We start from the raw sequence: 24,444 nt of genomic DNA on the forward strand, positions 1-24,444 counted from the left end.
TGTATTACATATATTGTTCCAAGATACCTACTTTGGGATTCATATTTTACAGCTCATTTTTCATCCTTTTATAAATAAATAATCTTAAATTAATTTCATACAACTGTAGGGGTCTAAATAACACAAACAAAACGTAGAGATGTCTTTGGTTTATTAAAAACAAAACAAGCCCATATTTATTGTCTCCAAGACTGTCATTTTACTCCGGAAATTAAAAATAAAATATATTCAGAATGGGATGGGGAATGTCATTTTAGTTTTGGAAAATCAAATTCAAGAGGTGTTTGCATTTTATTTAAAAAAAACATTCAAATCACAGTAAATAAAATTGAAAAAGATTCTATTGGTAACTACTTACTATTGGATTTGACATATATGAACAAATACCTATAGTTAACATTATAGTTATCTATAGGTCTTTGATATGAATAACAGTTTTACCTTATGTACATTATATGGGCCCAATAAAGATACGCCCGCTTTTTTTACAGACCTCTTAAAAAAAAACAACAGATTTTCACACTGATACGTATATAATATGTGGAGACTTTAATTGAGTACTAGATGTCAACTTAAATTATCAAAATTATACATCCATTAACAATAATAAAAATGCAAGAAAAACACTACAATCCATTATCAAAGATAACAATATAATTGATACTTTCAGATATCTTAATGACACTATCCGACAAAATACATGGAGACGGTTAACACCATTACAACAGGCTAGACTTGATTTTTTTCTTATTTTAAATAATCTGTCATCAAAAATTAGAAAATCTACTATTGATTCATGTTATAAATCAGATCATTCCATAATCGACTTAGAAATAAGTTTTGAGGATGTAGTACATGGAAAACGGCTATGGAAATTCAATAATTCACTTTTAAAGGATATCCACTATTTAAACTGCATTAATACTCTAATAGAAAATGTTAAACAACAATACTGTATCCCTATTTACAACTTAGAAAACATAGAAAATATTCACAAAAGCGACATACAATTTGTTATCAACGACCAATTATTCCTAGAAACACTACTTATGGAAATTAGAGGTTAAACTATTTCATTCTCATCACATAATGCTAAACATAACAAAAACCATGAATCTAATTAAATTAAGAAAATAAATTTACTTCAACAATCATTAAATGAAGCTAATTCTGAACAACTTCGAGAACTACAAAATGAATTAGACAAGGGACAAAATTGTCACAAAACCAGGTTTTCATTGTGAAAAAAAAATCTGATAAAGGGAGAAAACTCAAACTGAACTTTTGAAATGACCAAAAAAAATTAACCCCCTTTGTAAGTTTTTTTTTTTTAAATCTATTTTTAGTCGTGGCGACCTTGACATTGGAGATATTGACGTGATTCTTTCGTGGGACACACCGTCCCATGATGGTGAACAAATGTGCCAAATGATTTTAAAATCTCACAATGAATGACATAGTTATGGCCAGGACAAGCTCATTTATGGCCATTTTTGACCTTTGAACTCAAAGTGTGACCTTGACCTTGGAGATATCGACGTAATTATTTCGCGCGACACACCGTCCAATGAGGGTGAACAAATGTGCCAAATGATTTTAAAATCTGACGATGAACGACATAGTTATGGCTCGGACAAGCTCATTTATGGCCATTTTTGACCTTTGAACTCAAAGTGTGACCTTGACCTTGGAGATATCGACGTAATTATTTCGCGCGACACACCGTCCAATGATGGTGAACAAATGTGCCAAATGATTTTAAAATCTGACAATGAACGACATAGTTATGGCCCGGACAAGCTTATTCCGCCAGCCCGCCAGCCAGCCAGCCCGCCAGCCCGCCAGCCAGCCCGCCCGCATTCGCCAATCTAATAACCAGTTTTTTCCTTCGGAAAACCTGGTTAAAAATGTTAGGGAAAATAAACTTAAAGGCTCTCTTATTCGTTCCAGAGCTAAATGGATAGAAGATGGAGAAAAACCATCTAAATACTTTTGCTCGCTAGAAACAAATCATTACACAAGCAAGTCCTTACCTTTTATTGAATTAGAAAACGGTGCTAGATTAATAGAACAAAATGATATTTTAAAAGAAGCTGTTTCATTCTATAAAACCTTATACAATAAAAATGAAAACGAAATTAAATACGATATAAAAACTGATTTAGAAAATATGAATATACCAAAGTTGAATAAAGTTCAATCTGACTCGATAGAAGGGCTGCTTAATATTGAAGAAGTATCCATAATACTCAAAAATATGAAACATGACAAAAGTCCAGGTTCTGATGGATTCAGAGCTGAATTCTTTAAAGTATTTTGCAATAAATTAGGCCATTTCATAGTGAGAAGTCTTTATTACGCCTTTATTAAAAATTCGTTGTCTATTACACAAAACCATGGAATTATAACTTGTATTCCAAAAGTAAACAAGCCGCTGTGTTATCTGAAAAATTTGCGACCGCTAACATTATTAAATGTTGTTTACAAACTAGCATCAGGTTCCATTGCAAATAGATTAAAAACAGTACTTGACATTTTAATATCTAAAGATCAAACAGGTTTCATTAAAGGTCGATTCATTGGTGAAAACACTAGATTACTTTATGATATATTAAAATATGCTGAAGATAATAATTTACCTGGATTACTAATGACAATTGATTTTGAAAAAGCGTTCGATACTCTGTCTTTTCAGTTTATCGAAACAACTATTAGTTTTTTAAATTTCGGACCAATGCTTCAAAAATGGATATCTATGTTCTTGCATAATACCATGGCCTCCATACAAATAAATGGCTTCTTGTCAAATACTTTCTGTATAGAGGGGATGCCGTCAAGGTGACCCTATCAGTTCTTACATTTTTATTATCTGTTTAGAAATTCTTGCCATTAAAATAAGAGATAACAAAAAATAAAAGGTATAACAATAAATTACATAGAATATAAAATATCTCAATTTGCTGATGATACATCTTTATTTCTGGACGGATCAGAATCATCTCTTAATGGTACACTAGACATGCTTCATGAATTTTCAAAATACTCTGGACTTAACATAAGCTACGAAAAAACTAATTTAATTTGGATAGGTTCTATGAAATATAGTACCAGATCAATTAAAACTAAATACAAACTTACATAGGGAGCTACTACCTATAAAGTTCTTGGAATAATGTTTGATATTAATTTAGACAACATGATCATGAAAAATTTTGATAATAAAATAGAAAGTATTAAAAGTTCAATAACTCATTGGAATCGCAGAAATATTACTCCTCTAGTAAAGATAACCATTGTCAAATCATTGTTTCTACCTTTACTTACTCATTTATTTGTATCACTGCCATCACCAAGCAAAGACACCATGAAAACAATAGAACAGCACTTCTATGATTTCATTTTGGCAGGGCCAAGCAAAATTAAAACAAGAAATGTGTTTGTCGGAAACACTATGTCCCCTTCTGCGCCGCTTTTTTTTTTGACCTTTGACCTTGAAGGATGACCTTGACCTTGACCATTCACCACTCAAAATGTGCGGCTCCATGAGATACACATTCATGCCAAATATCAAGTTGCTATCTTCAATATTGCAAAAGTATTCATAAAATTAGCGATTTTGGCCACATTTATTTGACCTCTGACCTTGACCTTTCACCACTCAAAATGTGCAGCTCCATGAGATACATATGCATGCCAAATATCAAGTTGCTATCTTCAATATTGCAAAAGTTATTGCAAATGTTAAAGTTGGCGCAAACCAACCAACCAACAGACCAACAGACAGGGCAAAAACAATATGTCCCCCACTATAGTGGGTGGGGGAAATAAAAACAGTAATTGTTAAGGAGTATAACGAAGGTGGGTTAAATATGGTTGATATATGTTCCTTTGAAAAAATACAAGAAAATAACATAGATTAAGAGAATAATGTCAGGCGAAGGAAATTGCTATTCATTGGCAAAATCGTTAATAGATTTTAAGATAATATTCAACACTGGTAAAAAGTATGCCGAAAAAATATGTCTATACCTGAAAAATAAATTTTGGCTCGATGTTTTGAAAAACTATATATTGTACGTTGAAAAGCTGCCAGTAATAAATAGTGAAGATATTCTGGATATGCCTCTATTTTATAATCATAATTTTACAATAAACAAAAGCTATATCTATATTAAATGTCTATATGAAAGAGGCATCCGATTTGTGAGAGATATTATGGTAGAAAGAAACTTTATTTCCAAAGAATCTTTGGATACACAGGTTGGAACAAATGTAAATTTCCTTCTGTACCAAGGATTAAAAAATACAATAAAGAATTATATTGACAAATTTGAAGACCTGCAACATTTTAACAAAAAAACTCAAGGACCTTTATTTCAAACTTACATTAAAAAAATAATAACCAGCCCAAAAGAAGAGAAACATATTTATAAAATATTAATTCAAAACAATGAGATTCCAACTTGTCATACAAAATGGAACACAGAATTTTTAAATATTGAATGGAAAAAAGTACATCCACTCGTATTCAATCTAACTAAGGAAGTATATGTCAGATGGCTCCAATGCAGAATAGTCCACAGAATATTGGGAACAAAATCCCTTATGTTCAAAATGAAAATTGTAGCAAATAATCTATGTACATTTTGTAACACTGAAGTTGAAACAAGGGCTGTTTGTAAAACATGCATGCCCCCCATATGGGCTGTCCGTTGTAGTGGCAGCCCTTGTGTGAATACGTTTTTTGTCACTGTGACCTTGACCTTTGACCTAGTGACCTGAAAATCAATAGGGGTCATCTGCGAGTCACGATCAATGTACCTATGAAGTGTCATGATCCTAGGCAAAAGCGTTCTTGAGTTATCATCCGAAAATCATTTTACTATTTCAGGTCACCGTGACCTTGACCTTTGACCTTGTGACCTCAAAATCAATAGGGGTCATCTGCGAGTCATGATCAATCTACCTATCAAGTTTCATGATCCTAGGCATATGCGTTTTTGAGTTATCATCCGAAAACCATTTTACTATTTCGGGTCATCGTGACCTTGACCTTTGACCTAGTGACCTCAAAATCAATAGGGGTCATCTGCGAGTCTTGATCAATCTACCCATGAAGTTTCATGATCCTAGGCGTATGCGTTCTTGAGTTATCATCCGGAAACCATTTTACTATTTCGGGTCACCGTGACCTTGACCTTTGACCTAGTGACCTCAAAATCAATAGGGGTCATCTGCCAGTCATGATCAATCTACCCATGAAGTTTCATGATCCTAGGCGTATGCGTTCTTGAGTTATCATCCGGAAACCATTTTACTATTTCGGGTCACCGTGACCTTGACCTTTGACCTAGTGACCTCAAAATCAATAGGGGTCATCTGCAAGTCATGATCAATCTCTACCCATGAAGTTTCATGATCCTAGGCGTATGCGTTCTTGAGTTATCATCCGGAAACCATTTTACTATTTCGGGTCACCGTGACCTTGACCTTTGCACTAGTGACCTCAAAATCAAAAGGGGTCATCTGCGAGTCATGATCAATCTACCTATGAAGTTTCATGATCCTAGGCGTATGCGTTCTTGAGTTATCATCCGGAAACCACCTGGTGGACGGACGGACCGACCGACATGAGCAAAGCAATATACCCCCTCTTCTTCGAAGGGGGGCATAAATATAACGCACTTGTTCTGGTACTGTCCATTTACCCAAGAAATGATTAAAGTTGTTGCTGAGATTATTCGTAAAAGTAGACCAAGCATACCTATTCATATTACATGTCAAAATCTAGTCCTTGGAATTATTAATAAAAAAAATGAACGATTTAAACATAGTATGCCTAGAGTTTAAACGATATATTTTTCATTGTCAGAGAAAAAATAGAATCCCTTCAAAGTATGGACTCGTAAATAGTATGAAGCACGCTTTTGAAATTTACAAAAATACAATTAAATCAGAAGAAGAATTAAGAATCTGGTCCCTTATTAAAATATTTACTGACATCTCATATAACGACATTACAAATAGTTAAATAACTGTTAATATAAAAATATTTATACTGCAAGTTTTGTTCTAAACTCTGCATAATCAATATTCTTATATAATACAATTCAGCACTTACAAATTAATTTTCTAATGTGCAATACTTTTTATTATAAATAATATGCATACATATAATCAACATTAAGTAATGTTGTATGTTACAAGCTTGTTTGTGTTGTTGTGTTTTTTTTGCTGTTGTAAAATACTTCTAGTATAACACAACTAGATTTGTATATGAATGTATGTTGAATGTACGCCAGTAATATGTACCTATCAAGTAGCTGTACAATACTATCTGAAAAGCTTTGTATGAATGTACTAAATTGTCTACATATGTATGTAATATTCTACGGAAAAAATAAAATTTTGCACACACAAAAAAAATAAATCACAGGATAATCTGGTTACATGTTTATGTAACACATGTGTTTTTACAACAGGATGATGGCCATAAAATACCGTTTACACCTTATAGCTTAAAAAAATATCTTTGAAATGATCTTGTATACAGTATACCAAATGCTATCCATCAGCATGCATAATAACATTATGATTTCCACTGTGTTACTTGTAGCGATCAGATTTTTTGTTTTTGAATACATCACCACTCAAAGATAAATATTTAAACAATGGTTATTATCCCATGTATAAATGGTATACTTCCATATATTTTCAGCCATTCAGTCTTAACCACCACTTCAGAGCAAACGCAGGACACCTGGCATTCAGACGAGCATGATGAATGGTTCTGATGCAAAGGCAACTTGCAAAACGTGTTTTGTTGACGTAAGTTACCCATACGTTTTTTCTTACTAAACTGTGTGCATTCTGTTAAGAAGTCAACTGGAAGTTGTTTATTAACTTACGTTTTTTTTCTGTTAAACACATGTGATACATTGTGCATTTTATGTTATTTAAGAATAACTCAACAGGAAGTTTTGTTCAATAAGTTTGTTACTTATAAAACAATGTTGCGTTTTGAAATTAAATTTTTTTTAACACTTTAAATGTAAAACATAATAAGTTAATAACAAATACCAAACATATTAATTCATGCTCTGGACAAACCAAACATGAAATAGATTGCAAAATAAGCAGCAATTAATTTAATTTAAATTAAATCGAAAATAATCGAATAAGACTATTTAGTATCGAAATCGAATCGAATGATGGGTGAATCGTTACAGCTCTAATTGCCGTTGAAAATTGAAGAATAGAGCATGTCACTATTTCCCGTTCTTTTTCAATCAGGTGGTTTTTCATTTGCTCTTGTCTGTCTGTCATTCCATCTGGCTGTGGGATTTTTCATCACGCTCAAAAAGTATAGCTGCTAGTGTGATTGAACTTTGTATGCATATTTATCAGCAGAATTTATGCTGTTTGCTAATTTGCTTCATTTTTGTTTCACATAAGTGGAGTTTTAAGACAAGTCTTGCTATGGAAATATCTCTAGATTTGTTGACTCACTAAGAATTAAGTATAATATTACTCCTAGTATGTAATTTAGTTAATACCTCACAGCATTTTTCTTCATAACATGTTATTTTTTATTTAATGAATTATTTTTGTCATAGATGCAGGCTTTCTACTGCCTCTCCACAAAAAACTAGGGCAAAAGTAGGGCAAGATTTTTTTTAAGTAGGGCAAAGAAGGGATTTTTACTGTTAAAAAGTAGGGCTAAATAAGAAAATTATTACCATTTTTCAGCTGGAATTACTGTTAAATTGATACATATCCTAGTCCATCTGATGCTGTTAGAATGCCTTGTTCTGCCCATCCTTGAAATACAGGCACCTGAAATTTGTATGTCTCATTTAACATCAATTTACACAATGGAATACAATAATGAACAATACATTCAAAACATACACTGTTAATCTTATAAAGCAAAGTACAAAATCCCTTAGTATTAACCCTTTCCTCCATGAAAATGTACCAAACTTCACCCACTATGAATATTTAAGTAATCTTGCACTAGTACTAAAACAAAGAATGTTCTCACCACAGGCAATAGTGAAGAATTATATTTTTATTATAATTGTATAAGCAAACAGAGACTAAGGTCTATTCCGTTTGCAAAGGTGTTAGAATGAGTATACATGGAGTAAAGGGTTAAGTAAATTAGTTTCAAAGCAAAAAGGTTTGTCATTATGATTGCAAACAAAGGATAATTTGGAATAGGAACCGATTAGGCCGGGGATCAAGGGGGCCGCCTAGGCCCCCTTGTGGGTCCAGGGCAAGGCCCTGGTAGGGGGGCCAGGGGGGCAAAGCCCCCATACCGAAAACGAATTCTAGACATTTTGAGGGACAAAATACTGCTATTCTCAGAGCACAAAAATTAAAAATGAGGTCTAAAAAGAAGAGAAAATTTTAAGATTGTCACATTTTTCGTATACTGTACAATGTAAAAACATATTATATTGATAGATCTTTGCATGTTCCAATTCTATCCATTACCCGATAATCCAGTATTATTATGATTTATTTGTTCAAAACCAAAATACAGCCAATATTGACGATGAATGTGTTAAAGAATTTAGTAAACACAAACGTCTGCCATTTAACGCAAATGCATATACAAATTGAATCATTAAGAGTGGTTACGAGTAATTTTTATGTTTATGAAACTGACAAGCTATAGTATTAAAATGGACATTGTATGGATCTAAGTTGTTAGTATGTCACTGCTGCAACAAAATATTGACACAAAGCAAATCAAGGCTAGTCAAAGCAGTTGGTCAATGCAGTGTCTTATATCAAACTACAAATGCCACAGTGTTAATCAAATTCTAATCAATTTATTAAAAGTAGATGTGTGTCCATAGGACACAGATGCCACCACAATCTGGCTCTGTCACAAAGATTCATATCGTTTGCTAAATCAGGAGCCATAACTCCATAGATATCTAATACACTTGCATCAAAATACTCAGGTATTCAAGTTCACGTGCTGACAACTATTCACAGAAAGATGGCTCAAGCAGTTATACTTTTGATTTCTGCGTGACACAAACTTTGGGCTATGGACAGCCAGATGGACCGACAAACAATGGCAAATCACCCCCTCCCTTTTTTGTGGGGTCATACAAAATTATTTATGATTAATATGACAGTTAGGAAAAGCAAGCTTAAAATATAAACTTAAATGTATTTTGTAAGAAAGGAAAGCAGCATCTGCAATTACGAATTAAGCCCATAAAGTTTAAAACACAGCATGGCATTTGTGGGTTCCCTCAGTTAGTAGCATCATTGGAAAAAAAAGAAACTTGGCAGTGTAGTCTAGATGAAGCATGCATATCTGTCACCACTATTTCAAGAAGCACATATGTTATGATTAAATAGAACATACATGTATTTTCACAGTGTAAAAAGATATTATCTTACCTTAAGACCAGTATGTCTGTCCTGACTAGCCAAGGAACCATGGTGCTTTCAAGGATGGACATCACAAGGTGATCCCTCAAACACATCTGAACTGTACTCATTACAAAAGATTCATAATGGATGGAAATTCTGCAAAATATCTAAAGAAGAATCATGTAAGCCTTCATTTTACATTTTATTTATTTTACTTGCAAAATGAAAAAGTAGGGATAATAGGGCTATTTTTGAAAAGAGTAAGGAAAAGTAGGGTTAGGCCAGAATTTTTTAATAAAATGATTTTCGGACCCGCCGACTCCAATTTTTTACGAAACCAAAAATAAATAATTTAAAAATCTTTTTTTTTCGGATGCCAAAAGGTGGCTTTTAAACACGAAACGCTTGCCGGGTTTTCGAAAATGTTCAAATGAGTTATAAATCATGATAATAAACCCAGTTTAAATTACCCACATTAATTCGTGAACCTCCTTCATCGTGTACATGTGCTGGAATTTACCATCAGATACGCCATTATTGTTTGTGCAAGAAGTTGAAGAACGCTACAACGCTTTCATCGGCAAAGTCTGCTAATTTCTCAATAATTATGCAACCGTCAAATGAAATCCTGAATGGAATCGATTTGTAAGTAAATATTTTATTATTTCTTTACAATTTTATAAAATTGATAGTATTAAAATGACTAAAAAATATTATGAAAGCAATAAGAAAAGAACGATTTTAATTTAACAGGTGCTCGCAATGCGAAACCCATTTACGCCTATCAACTTTAAACATTCCATATTTTACGCACAAATACGGTCATATTTTAGAGATTAAAATTTTATGTGTTGTTTAATATAGTTGTAGTTACGAATTTGTGCATATAATACGCGTTTTTTCGTTATTTTCAATGGGTACGAAACTTCGGTTTTGTTCCGAACTGGTTCGTACCAAAAGTTCAAAAATCGCAAAATCAACAATTTTAAAACGATTTCAAACCATAAATGTCCAAAAAAAATAGTCAAGTTTATCGGGGTTATTATCGGATTAACAGCTCCTTTATGACATTGAACTATCAAGTATGTTATCCTGGGATAAACTGTCACGAAGATCAATAATATAACGGTTATTAGGGACGCTATTTCTTTAATCAATACCATGACAAAAACACATGTTAACTTGTTTCAACAGACATTTGTGTTTAACAGTTCCATTATTAAAATGTTCTGGGAACGATATATTTTAATTAAGATACCAACTATTTCTGAAATCAAAAGTAGGTCCTTGACTCGATGTACTATATTTCGGATATGTTAAAATTCGGACATATATAAAGTTAGTGACATTTATGTGTTGATTTGTTGTATATAGTTTGTATAAATATGTTTTGTGTTATTTCAGACAACAAGAATGAATGGTGGAAATTATCCTGGGCCTTTCTGTCAAGAAATAGATGTGAAAAAATATTCATTTAATTGAACCTGGAAATCAACTACCACAACTAACAGAAAACCTTTTGACAAAAGGTGTTGTTTTAGAATTTGTGAAATTTGATAATAAACAGAAGTTGGTGTATATCATGTCCAAATGACCAAATGTATAAACTGTTTAACAATTTGAATTGAGATGCTTTATTTTCTGATGTTTGATTTATTTTTCCTTTCAGATGATATATATTTGTGTGATTTTAGGTTTTAATAAATAATTCTGAAACATTTGTGCAGCATACTGTTACATTATTGTTAATGTTATTATATTATGTTGGTTATCTGGTTTATCAAGTGGAAAAAATGTAATTTATATAAAAATAAAGCTTTTAATGTTAAGACTTATGAAGGCACTTATTGTTATTTATGTATTAACATACTTCTCAGAGTAATAAAAATTTAATAAATGCCATTATTCATTAATGTAGTAAGGTTCCTTAAATGATTGTCCTTATTGATTAAGTTTGAATTACGGGCGGTTTTCACACCGCGAAAATGCGACAATTTTTTTTGGGCCAGTGAAACCCCTGAAAAGCGTTTTATTATGCTATTTGTATTTGTCTGCGGTATTGATTTTTACTGGACAAAAAACTATAAATATTTCTTTTAAACCTCAATAGCTTATTGGTTGTTTGTTGAGATAAAGTATTTAAATGCAACATATGGATTCCTTGTGAAAAAAAAAACATCAAAAAATCACCAAAAAGTTTATTATAGTCAAGTGAAAAAATTGCTTAACTTTTGAACTAGTTAAGATATTTTTAAAATTCAAACTACTAGTATTTTAAAAACTGCACAACAAGGCCTACAGTCTGATTATGATCATTTTGCACATCAACATGTTTGAAAAAAATCACTGTGGTTGCTTAGTAAAGAGAACTTCATACCATAACATTTTATAAACGAGTGCATATTTGGTAACCCATCTTTTTTTTTTTCGTCCTCCTACCCGACACTTTTAGAAAAAAAATCCGAAAATCATTTTAATAAAATATTTTGGCCTTAAGAAAAAAAAGTAGGGAAAAGAAGGGAAAAGTAGGAAAAGTAGGGACCAGTAGAAAGCCTGTAGATGCAGCAAATCTAGGGGTCAAATGTTTGTCACATATCTGGTTCAAGTCTATGAGCTTGCTAGTTGGTTTGAAGCCATCCTTGCACCGGTCCCCAGGAATCTTACGGTACCTGCAATACAGTATGAATCATAGAGCATCGTTTATTTAACATGGTAAAATAACATGGTTAGGAAAGAATGACTGATTCAGTTAAATCTAAAATTTCTGCTAATGTCAAATTTCATTTGATGGTATTTAATAAGTTAAGACTAAGATTGTGATCTTGTAAGGATGTGGTTAAGCTCTTTTGACTACAAACACTGCCAATCTCAAACTTCATTTGAAATTATTGAAGAATAAAAAAGCATGAAGTATATCGTCATATATGCCTTCTTATTTCAATGTCACATGGTACCTTTTGCATCAAAGGGGGGGGGGGCGATATGAGAATTTATAAAAATTTTAAATGTTGGATTAGGACATAATTGTGCTTGATATATTTATGCCCCCCTTCGAAGAAGAGGGGGTATATTGTTTTGCACATGTCGGTCTGTCCGTCCACCAGATGGTTTCCGGATGATAACTCAATAACGCTTTGGCCTAGGATCATGAAACTTCATAGGTACATTGATCATGACTGGCAGATGACCCCTATTGATTTTCAGGTCACTTGGTCAAAGGTCAAGGTCAAAGTGATTCGAAATAGTAAAATGGTTTCCGGATGATAACTCAAGAATGCTTATGCCTAGGATCATGAAACTTCATAGGTACATGGATCATGACTGGCAGATGACCCGTATTGATTTTCAGGTCACTAGGTCACAGGTCAAGGTCACAGTGACTCAAAATAGTAAAATGGTTTCTGGATGATAACTCAAGAATGCTTACGCCTAGGATCATGAAACTTCATAGGTACATTGATAATGACTGGCAGATGACCCGTATTGATTTTCAGGTCACTAGGTCAAAGGTCAAGGTAACAGTGACTCGAAATAGTACAATGGTTTCCGGATGGTAACTCAAGAATGCTTACGCCTAGGATCATGAAACTTCATAGGTACATTGATCATGACTGGCAGATGGCCCCTATTACTTTTCAGGTCACTAGGTCAAAGGTCAAGGTCACAGTGACTCGAAACAGTAAAATGGTTTCCTGATAACTCAAGAATAATTAGGCCTATGATCATGAAACATCATAGGTACATGTACATTGATCATGACTGGCAGATGACCCCTATTGATTTTCAGGTCACTTGGTCAAAGGTCAAAGTCACAGTGACAGAAAACGTATTCACATAATGGCTGACACTACAACTGACAGCCCATATGGGGGGCATGCATGTTTTACAAACAGCCCTTGTTTGTTGTAGGGCCTGATTTTACCACTAGAGCTCTATATATGAGCCACATTGCTGGAAAATTGGGCTTAATGCATATGCCACAAGCGTTTTTCCAGATTAGCCTGTATAGTCCAAACAGGCTGATCACTGTGATAAGGGGCAACCCTTCTCGCTAATGGGATTTTTCGTTTAAAGGAAGTCTCTTCTGCATGCACATCAAGTCTAGTGGAAAGTGTCATCCCTTGTTAGCCTGTGCAGACAGTACATGCTTATATGGAAAGACACTTAACGCACATGCATTAAGCCCAGTTTTCCCAAAACGTGTCTCATTTATTTCACAGACCAATCTTTCTGCGGGGCTGCTTACCCCTCAGACACCAGTTTCTCCTCATGGCCATGGTGACAGATATCAATCTCAGGTCCCTTGAACTCTTTCTCCTTCACACAGTCATCGGAACCCCCTGGTTGGTAGTATGCATAGTCACTGAAATATAGAGGAAGAACGATATAATGTAGCAATGGTCCACCACATAAAAAGAATTAAGTGTTCTTCATTCACTGGTCGCAAGTCCCTGATATGTATTATAACTCGGCAGAGTCACTAAAATAAACTATACTAACTAGGTGTTGTCAATGAATTCTACAAGAGGTTACTAAAATATCAAATAAGTTACAGAAATATACAAGGAGTTAATACAAGAAAATACTGTAACTTAATATAAAAGAAACACTATAATAGCCACTAAAGTATACAAGAAAAAAACTAGGCTTAGTCTCTTTTAATATACGAAAATAAAAATATATTACATTAAGTGCCTCCAAAAGCCAATATGGCAATTAGCAACCAAAATTGTCTGATCTGCAATTTTTCTTATACAGCAAAAATGTTTGTATGTATTTTTTAACAATGGCTTTTTGTAAAACACACATGTCCCCCCCACCCCCCACCCCCAAATGGGCTGTCAGTTGTACTGGCAGCAATTGTGTTAATCAGTTTTTTGTCACTGTGACCTTGACCTACTGACCTGAAAATCAATAGGGGTCATCTGCCAGTCATGATCAATGTACTTATGAAGTTTCATGATCCTAAGCCTAAGCGTTCTTGAGTTATCATCCGGACACCATTTGGTGGACGGACCGACCGACATGTGCAAAACAATATACCCCCTCTTCTTCGAAGGGGGGCATAATAAATGTGTAGTAGAGAGAGATGCTTAATAACAGGTACGTTAATTGAAGGCTTTGTTAAATATAAAGTTACCCCTGGGAAATTGAGGGCCCCAGTTATGATTTCTGAGACACCTGCCTCATAAACCTCTTTACTCCATACCCTGTCCGCTATTGAGACCAGTATACATTGCATTACTTTATAGTGAACACCATAGCTTAAGACCAGTTTACGCAATTGAGCAGGCTGGTTTAACCCTTTCCCCTATAAGAAGCAAAGTAAAAATTGCTTTTGCAAACAGCATAAAACCAAAACAGCCTACGAGTAACTCGCAGTCAGTACAGGTTTTATACTGTTTGCTGCTTATCAGTAACTAAGGGTTGGAAATGAAGCCTTTAAAACTTGTATCTAGAAAGAAAGGTCTTTAAATATAACTTTCAAAGGGACTACAGGTCAAATGTGTTATTCCAAAGAACACTGTACATGTACCGGTATTCATGATTTTTGATGCAACAAAATCCATCACAAAAAGTGGGAACAAACCAAGTGTTTGTGACGAACTCTGGACACTCCACTTTAAGTCTGCCTTACCACTCATAGTCCTCTCTGGTACATGTACATGGCACTGAGGTGTTCACTACCACATGGTCATAGCCATTGTAGCACCTGGGAAAAACAACATCTCATTTTGATGATTTTGACAATTAACGATATTCAATTATTTGTGACACAAATCCAAACAAAGCATATTATAGATCTTAAATTAATTAACTTATGGTTTGTCTTGTTTGAATATGATGTTTAAAAAAATGTGGCCTCAACTTTCGATTATCTTTTAACATAAAGTTTACATCATGTTTCTACTTCTTGAATACCTGATAACTTTAAAGCGAGATTATACGATTTTGTCAAATATTTATGAATTTATATAAAATGTGTAAAAAACTTACCGGTATATTTCAATATAAATTAAAATAAAAGTTAAGAAGAACATGTGTCGAAAAATGCGAAATAAGCCATATATTTAATTCTGAAATCGAAAATGTCTGTACAGTCGAATTTGCCAGCATGTATATCATGCATGTACGATGTGAATATAAATTTAGTTTTACAGATCATTTTAATTTCCTGCAACGATATCTATTCATACAACACACAAACACTGACTCTGTTCCTAATAAAAAGATGAATGCTTCGGTTATTGTAGGAAAATATGTACGAAATATCTTCGTCACAATCGGCTCGGGGCGCTAATTTGTCTTTGCTGCATTTTATGAAATTCGTCTTCAATGTATAATTTTTCTTGCCTATTTTGTGTTATTGTAAGATATTTTTATCAATATATTACAATTTAATACATATAAAAATCGCATAATCTCGCTTTAAGACTTGAGTGAATTTAGCATATTAATTTAACCACCATTTATCTATTTATTTAATCACTCATAAATCTTTAAAACTTGTGTGCATTTGAAATTAAATGACTTATGACGTATGTCAATAGCAAAAACATTTTATCAACCTTTTAATCCCTAAATAATAGAGCCTCTTGCACTGTGCTAAATGGATGACCGTTAAGTATCATCCCAGATTAGCCTTTGCCGTCCGCACAAGCTTATCAGAGACAATGCTTTTATAAAAATTTTGTTTAAAGGAAATCTCTTCAAAATAAAAATCTAAATAAGGCGGAAAAGGGTCATCCCTGATTAGCCTGTGTGGACAGCACAGGCTTATATGGGATGACACTTTAGGCAACACGGCTCATTAGTCCAACCCTAGTCCCAGGTCTTACAGGGAGTCTTTCTTGAGCCTGTAGAATGTCTCCCTGACCCCTAGCAGGCACCCTGCTGTGCTGGCTCCCTCGGTACTTCTGTGGGATGAATGGGACAGCCAGGATTCATAGTCCCCATCTGGTAATGGGACAAGCTTTATACAGTGTTAGTGTTCACGTTATTAACAAAACAATATCCTAGCTAATAACAACACAGCCGTAAATTGAATATGTGGAAGTGACAAATAGTGTTATCTTAAAGAAAATGTTGAACCTTTGTTTTCTATAATTTTTCTTGCCAGTCCCAATGACTTTAAAACGACAATGTTTGAATGTAATCTGAATCACTTTGGCATATTTCCCATATCCACCCCTCAGAAATTGTTTGTAACTCAACAACTGCATTGTAGTTCAATATATCAAACATTGCCAACTTGGATAATACCTCCACACTGCCTTTTGATGATATCGCCGAAGTTAATGACGTGCATCCGCCAGTTCTTGGTCTCTGAGTCGTAGCCCCACAGTAGCACAATTGAACTCTTGCCCTCTGGCTCAGTTAACAGACCTAAGAGAAATATGTCAAGACAAATGAGTTGCATCCTGCAACAATTTTTTTTTTCCAAATTGTGTGCTGAAATTCAGCATTATTTCAAATCTCAAAAAAGCAAATTCGTTTAATTGATATCCCCTGCCAAATAAATATTGTTTATGGATTGGTGCAAATCCCTTGACATACAGTATAATCATTAAGTGTAGGGTAATAATTAATATGTAATAATTAAATGTAGGGCAATTGTTTTTATGAATTGTAGTTCTCCTCATTGATATCTACACAGCCAGGAAGTTTCATGTTGGAATATTGAAGCGTATCTGAGCTACAGCCCTGAAAAGTTCCATCATAAAAAACAAAAAAGGGCAATAACTCTTATTTAAGAAAGTGACCAGTTATGATTCTTCAGCATGGCACTTCTCCTCATTAATGTCAATACACTCATAAAGTTTCATGTTGAAATGTTTTATCATATCTGAGATATAACCCTGAAATGATTAATCATACAAAAATCAAACAAAGGGCAATAACTTTTATTAAAGAAAGTGTAGGTTTGTTATGCATACACTACTCCTCATGGATATCTATACACCTATTAAGTTTCATATCGAAACGTTATATTGTTTCTGAGATAAAGCCCTAAAAAAAAATTGTGACGGACGGACAGACAGGCGATTCTATATTATATCTCTCTGCCTTGTCGGGGGATAAAAGAGTAACTCTTTTCCAAAATGAATGCCCAGAATTGCCAATTGAACATTTCATTTAACAAGAGGGCCTGAAAGGCCCAAAGTCGCTCACCTGAGATAACAAGATATTATTGGGACAAATCTTCTGACCAAGTTTCAGGAAGATCGGAAAATAAATGTGGCCTCTAGAGTGTTAACAAGGTTTTACTACAGCCATATAAGGAAAAATGCCCCGACCCTGGCAGCTAGGGCTGCAACGAATCCAAAAAATTTGTTCAGATCCGAATCCGAATCCAAATATGGTTTCTTGCAGTTTTTCGGAGCCGGATCCCTCAGATAAGAGAAAGTTAGAATTTTCTGCCTAAATTAAAGTAATCAATGTTTTAGAAGTATAATTTGACTAAAAAAACATTAAACATTTATTAACAAAAAACATAACACATTTCTCGTTTAACATTGTAGTGATGTCCAAATAAAACGAAACCTTAACACTTATTCACTTAATAGTTTGCTTGTTAAAATACACTTTTCACTGTTCATAAGTTTGATGTTTGTTTTCACAAAAATTAACATATCAACATTGCCCGGGTCCAGGCAAGCCCTATGAGCACTGACAGGGTCTCCTGCTGTGGAGAAGATTCTCTCACTGGGCACTGAGGTTCCTTGCATCACAAGATAGCATTTAAACTTAGTATATGACGAAATATGCTTTCAAGACAATTCATTATGCAGGAACACAATTTGACAGGTCTCGAAATTATGCAAAATTTACCTGAATCACCTTCTAGCCGCACTGGATCCACTACCGTTGTTTTTAATACAACTCATAAAGTCAATAAGGATTGAAAACTTACTTATTACCATTAGGAATTGCATTTGTTATTTGTAGATCCTCCATGATTTCGAATTAGTTTTGCTTTCAGGGCTCATTACGGAATGTCCATTGACAATAAAAGCCTAAGGATCTCGAATGATCTGCTATTTGACTGTCACTTGTCAATAAATATCGACTACAACACGTATGATTTATCTTTTTAGGTTACAATATACTAAAATATTTTGGAGTGCAATGCTATACTCTCTAAAAACATGAACATAATTTATAAGAAGACACAATTCTCTGTAGGGGCACTTGCCATGGCTTTATTTTAGAATGATTCTTTGTGCAAGTGGTAGGGAAAACATTGATGTTTAACAGAAATTCACTCTTTTGCTTGAAGGTTGGAGACTACATGAGACTTTGACAGATGGCGGGAAACCCTTCTCAACTGGTACGAAGCCGGTAAATAGATGGCCATAAAACAGTGACCGCTGATTCGCGTCGAGTTCTTTCTTGCATAACGTATGACCCCCCTTTTTTATTGTTTAAATCATTGCGGCTTGGAATGCTCTTTATGAAAAGGTATGGTTATGGGGATGTCTATGCGCAAAAGTTTGACTTTATTTTTAGATAAAGTTATTGCTTTCACATTGAATTTGTGTAGGAAATCTTTTAGTATATTGTCACCTAAACTAACTCTAGGTAAAAATGAAATATCATCTGCAAGTGCCAAATATGACTGGGAAAGCTGATTTTTGGTCATTTCTTAGCAAAAGAGAAGAATATAAGTGCATTAAATGCATGAATTTAGATTATTTGACCTGGAATAGTTGTTTTTCAAGTTGACCCCCCACCCTTATATAGCCGAATAAGGGCTAAATTGCTTTCCGACGTAAATTCAAAGGCATTTTGGTTGACCGTGAAGCGTAAATGTGCAACATGAAGTCAGAATTCAACGCCAGGGACTCCGTGATCCAGTAACGCAACAATTGCTTGTGCGTAAAGCATGAACATTCAAACAGAGCCCCATGTCACCGACATGGAATGGCGGACATTTTTACAGTTTGGACAATGCAGCAGACGCTTAACTGAGCCAGCTTTCATATTTAGTTCAATCATGAACATAACAAGCTTTATTACTTGCTATTATTCATAGAAATACACATAAAATACAAAAATGCATTTTCATTTTTCATTTTATACCTATTTCTATTGGGTATTTTGACCTTTTCAGGCAGAGAAATGTCTGGGACTTAGCCGAGGGCAACTGGAGAAGGGTTGTTGATGGCAAAACAGGTAATAATACTAAATTATTCTCATGTACACAAGCAAATAAGCATAGTTATGATGCTTAAGGTGTGAAATACTGTCATAATAAGGTTTGTGGTCACTCAAATCCTTGCCGTCGAGCAATTCCCCGTGCAGTTTGTATTGATAGCTCCGCGTCCTGACACGTAAAGCTCGTGCTTTGTTGGCAGCGGAAGTTGGCACTTAACAGGTTTTTCCTTGTTCCCAAGCATGTATGCAGTACAACTGAGTTGATATGCTACTTGTAACCCTACAATTAGCTTGTGTTTGGTATTGTTTTCTCACAATATGCTTACAGTCATGGTCCCGGCTTGAAAGGATGTGGCGTCCGACTTAAACATAGGATTGTTGTAGCAAGTGTCCCCTTCATCATTTACCTTAGAGGGATCTTTTTGTCAAAATTTGGCATTTCAGCAACTAGTTTTGTTTTTTATTTGGTACATGCTTCTCTCATTCAGTGATTTAAGGGAAGTATTGACCTTATTCGCTTGTCTTTGCATACAAAGGTGACATGGATCAATGATATGTATTGTGTTGAGAATTCTGCGGGAAGCTGTGTCCCCAGAAGAAGTACCAGAAACCCCTTTCAGGAAGCTTGCATTGATCTGAGCTGCCTTTCTGCCCCTGTTACAACATGAAACCTCATTTCTAAGCTTATAAGGCTTTCCTTACATGTGTGTGTCTTGTTCATTTTAACCTTTCCTTCCATTCTAAACCCCCAAAATGAGCATTTTTGTCTTTGGCTCGGTTATGAAGCCCCATTTTGACCAGATTACCACCTAAAAATAGTCAAAAGTACTTATTTTGTGCCCAAAATATGAAAACTTGTATTCTCTTTGACCTCTTAATGAGAGCTGGCAGTGAATATTGACCATCTTCTGCAGTTTAAAGGCACCCATGACATTATATGCTAGAATATATCATTGGCAGCTGGCAAACAGATTGGCTCCTAGCACCAAGGCGCTTTGAAGATTTCACGCTTTTATTGGTGCGAAACAACAAGTTATTGGAAGCTTATTGATTTCTACACTTCAACGTATCTTTGATCTCTCATTTTCACCGATTTGCTTATTGTCTGTGATGAAATTGGATTTTTTTTTGCTTTGAAATTGACATTTTTGGGGTGATTTAAAAAAAAAGAACAAAAAAGGCATTATCAAAATTGCTTTGAGTGAAAATATTTAACAAATTCATTCTTCCCCCACCCCGCATAAGCCTCCCGTGCCTGTCCATTTGGTTTGTTTTGGTATTTTGTTGCATATATTGAACACAACAACTTTAAATCTTAAAGGGACATTTAAGCTTTAACAGGCCTAAAATTGCCTTCTTCGGACCGAAAACACCTGCGTGTGAAAATATGATATAAAATGGCCAAATGGACAGATAATCCAGCCAAACTTAATATTTTGCTGCAATATGCATATGAAGATAATAATATGCAAGAAAAACACATTTTAATCAGAATAAATTTCTCCTTTAGGTTACAATATACTAAAATATTTTGGAGTGCAATGCTATACTCTCTAAAAACATGAACATAATTTATAAGAAGACACAATTCTCTGTAGGGGCACTTGCCATGGCTTTATTTTAGAATGATTCTTTGTGCAAGTGGTAGGGAAAACATTGATGTTTAACAGAAATTCACTCTTTTGCTTGAAGGTTGGAGACTACATGAGACTTTGACAGATGGCGGGAAACCCTTCTCAACTGGTACGAAGCCGGTAAATAGATGGCCATAAAACAGTGACCGCTGATTCGCGTCGAGTTCTTTCTTGCATAACGTATGACCCCCCTTTTTTATTGTTTAAATCATTGCGGCTTGGAATGCTCTTTAAGAAAAGGTATGGTTATGGGGATGTCTATGCGCAAAAGTTTGACTTTATTTTTAGATAAAGTTATTGCTTTCACATTGAATTTGTGTAGGAAATCTTTTAGTATATTGTCACCTTAAACAGAACTAGTCTGTATAAAAAAAATACTTGTGAAAACAGCGCTAGGTTACATATAACTATGAAAATAAATATCCAGAACCGAAATTTTCAGGGGTGGATCCGTACCCGCGAATCTGAAGTTGGATCCGATATCATCGGATATTTCAGGTACCCGTTGCAGCCCTAAGGCAGCCATGTTTTTCACCCAACCAGCATCATTTTTGAACTCGTCCAAGATATTATCGGGATGAATCTTCTGACCAAGTTTCATGAAGATCGGACAGTAAATGTGGCCTCTAGGGTGTTAACAAGATTTTACTACAGCCATATAAGGAAAAATGCCCCGCCCCTTGGAAGCCATTTTTTTCAAGCAAACATAATTATTTATGAACTCATCCAAGATATCATTGAGACCAATCTTCTGACCAAATTTCATGAAGATTGGACAATAAATGTGGCCTCTAGAGTGTTAACAAGGTTTAACTATTGCCATATATAGCCATATAAGGAAAAATGCCGCGCCCCTGGTGGCCATATTTTTTAAACAACCAAAACCATTTTCAAACTCATCCAAGATATCATTGGGACAAATCTTCTGACAAAGTTTCACAATGATCGGACAATAAATGTGACCTCTAGAGTGTTAACAAGGTTTTACTATAGCCATATAAGGAAAATAGCCCCGCCCCTGTGGTGGCCATGTTTTTCAACCAACCGGCATCATTTTTGAATTCGTCCAAGATATTATTGGGATGAATCTTCTGACCAAGTTTCATGAAGATTGGACAATAAATGTGGCCTCTAGAGTGTTAACAAGATTTTACTATAGCCATATAAGGAAAAATGCCCCGCCCCTTGGCAGCCATGTTTTTCAAGCAAAAGTTACCATTTTTGAACTCATCCAAGATATCAGTGGGACAAATCTTCTGAGCAAGTTTCATGAAGATCGGAAAATAAATGTGGCCTCTAGAGTGTTAACAAGGTTTTACTATAGCCATATAAAGAAAATTGCCCCGCCCCCTGGCGGACATGTTTTTCAACCAACCGGCATCATCTTCGAACTCGTCCAAGATATTATTGGAATGAATCTTCTGACCAAGTTTTATGAAGATCAGAAATAAATGTGGCCTCTAGAGTGTTAACAAGATTTTTCTATAGCCATATATAGCCATATAAGGAAAAATGCCCCGCCCCTTGGCAGCCATGTTTTTCAAGCAAACGTAACCATTTTCGAACTCATCCAAGATATTATTGAAACCAATCTTCTGACCAAATTTCATGAAGATTGGACAATAAATGTGGCCTCTAGAGAGTTAACAAGGCAAATGTTGACGCCGCACAACGCACAACGGACGACGGACAAAAAGCGATCACAAAAGCTCACCATGAGCACGTTGTGCTCAGGTGAGCTAAAAACTTAAAGTTTATTTCAATATCCAGCATTATAAGTTGAACCCAAGTTAATATAATATTGAAAACATTTGCACTGTCAATATTTAAGTACTTATAAACAAGAGATGTGTTTGTCAGAAACACAATGCCCCCTATTGACCTTGAAGGATGACCTTGACTGACTGACTGACTGACTGACTGACGGACAGACGGACGGACAGACGGACAGACGGACAGACAGACAGACAGACAGACCAAAAACAATATGCCCCTGATCTTTCAATCCGAGGGCATAGAAAAGAAAAAAAAAAATCCCAATGTTAGTCAAAATGACGTGATTATCAAACCAAAGGGCCTTCAGGCATGCCTCTGCATCCTTATTTTCTGATAAGAGTTATAATTACCGGTAATGAGACACAGAAACCTTGCGGGATGACATAAACCATTTTCGCACAACCCAGTTCAAACAAGACTATTGCCTAGCAATATAAGTCCCCTACCGGTAAAACAAAACCATTTTCAGCAATATTTCTAGTCTATTTGTTGCCATAGCAACCAGAATTCTTGACATAGGAACAAAATGAAATGACGTGCATAATCTCCATATTGCCATCTATCCATGTTTCAAGTTTTATGTAAAAATATCAATAACTTTTTAAGTTATCGCAGGATCCACCATTTTCAGCAATAATTCTAGTCTATTTGTTGCCATAGCAACCAGAATTCTCGACATGGGTACAAAATGAAATGACGTGCATAATCTCCATATTGCCATCTGTCCATGTTTCAAGTTTCATGAAAAAAATATGAAGAACTTTTAAAGTTATCGCAGGATCCAGAAAAGTGTGACGGACTGACAGACTCACAGACTGACACACAGAGCGCAAAACATAAGTCCCCTCCGGTTTCACCGGTAGGGGACAATTATTTATGTTATGAATTATAAAATTTCTATTTAATTTACAGATGAGGTATGCTATCATGTGATATGCACTAAGAATATAATATTTAAGCCAATAACAATGCCACTTGGAGACAGAACAGTTGTGGATTATGACATTATTTTTATTAAAAATTGACTGAAAATAAAAAAGACTTCTAACAACTTATGATATATCAGTCATTTAAAATTTGAAACCATGATAATGATATGATTGCCAAACATTAGCATAAAATTGAACAGGGACATGCATTCTGAAATCAAGATAAACAACATTTAAGAACTTCATTTCTGTAACAAATATTCCACATAAAAGAAATTTCAGCTATGAGCCCTGGTGGCTACTAAGGTTCATGTATATCTCTAATAACTTGTCTTTGTTTAATTGTGGCTTTTTGCATTTGTTTAATGTATATACATTAACTTTACCTGTAAAAATCAATTTTTCGTCAGAGAACTTGTACTCGTGCCAGCACTGCCCCTCGTCCGTGGAGAACTTGATGGTCTGTGGGTTGGGCTCGGCCATGGACACTGCCACCAGCAGACCACCATGGTCACCAATCTGGTAGTGGTGCGGCCCTGAGAGTGTCT

The 24,444-nt window shown here is 34.8% G+C and overlaps 2 protein-coding genes and 1 long non-coding RNA gene across 32 annotated transcripts in view; 2 read left to right on the forward strand and 1 right to left on the reverse strand.

The window, feature by feature from the left end:
* LOC127856922 (sortilin-like) overlaps nucleotides 1-24,444 on the reverse strand; it is a 219,561-nt gene that overhangs the window by 140,863 nt on the left and 54,254 nt on the right. Inside the window, exons 13-19 of one of the 12 annotated variants that reach the window (XR_008038272.1) lie at nucleotides 24,283-24,442; nucleotides 16,663-16,785; nucleotides 16,239-16,356; nucleotides 15,038-15,112; nucleotides 13,646-13,762; nucleotides 9,427-12,068; nucleotides 135-7,836 (exon numbers count right to left, since the gene is read on the reverse strand). The exons of 10 other annotated variants lie outside the window; for them this stretch is intronic. Coding sequence is in view for 1 of the 2 variants with exons in the window: in XM_052393183.1 (XP_052249143.1) it covers nucleotides 16,239-16,356; nucleotides 16,663-16,785; nucleotides 24,283-24,442 (401 nt within the window). In the remaining variant the exon portion in view is untranslated. Of the gene's footprint in view, nucleotides 1-134; nucleotides 7,837-9,426; nucleotides 12,069-13,645; nucleotides 13,763-15,037; nucleotides 15,113-16,238; nucleotides 16,357-16,662; nucleotides 16,786-24,282; nucleotides 24,443-24,444 lie in introns of those variants that run through there. One more of the 12 variants, XM_052393183.1, reaches the window with a different exon arrangement.
* Nucleotides 1-24,444, forward strand: part of LOC127856983 (nuclear protein MDM1-like) — a 233,583-nt gene that overhangs the window by 67,500 nt on the left and 141,639 nt on the right. The gene's annotated exons all lie outside the window — the stretch shown is intronic.
* LOC127857324 (uncharacterized) lies at nucleotides 18,568-21,450 on the forward strand. Its single transcript, XR_008038373.1, has 3 exons — nucleotides 18,568-18,801; nucleotides 19,514-19,575; nucleotides 21,250-21,450. It is a non-coding gene; the product is annotated as an uncharacterized LOC127857324 (long non-coding RNA).

Source organism: Dreissena polymorpha, chromosome 1 (genome assembly GCF_020536995.1).
Source record: "Dreissena polymorpha isolate Duluth1 chromosome 1, UMN_Dpol_1.0, whole genome shotgun sequence".
Taxonomy (NCBI): domain Eukaryota; kingdom Metazoa; phylum Mollusca; class Bivalvia; order Myida; family Dreissenidae; genus Dreissena; species Dreissena polymorpha.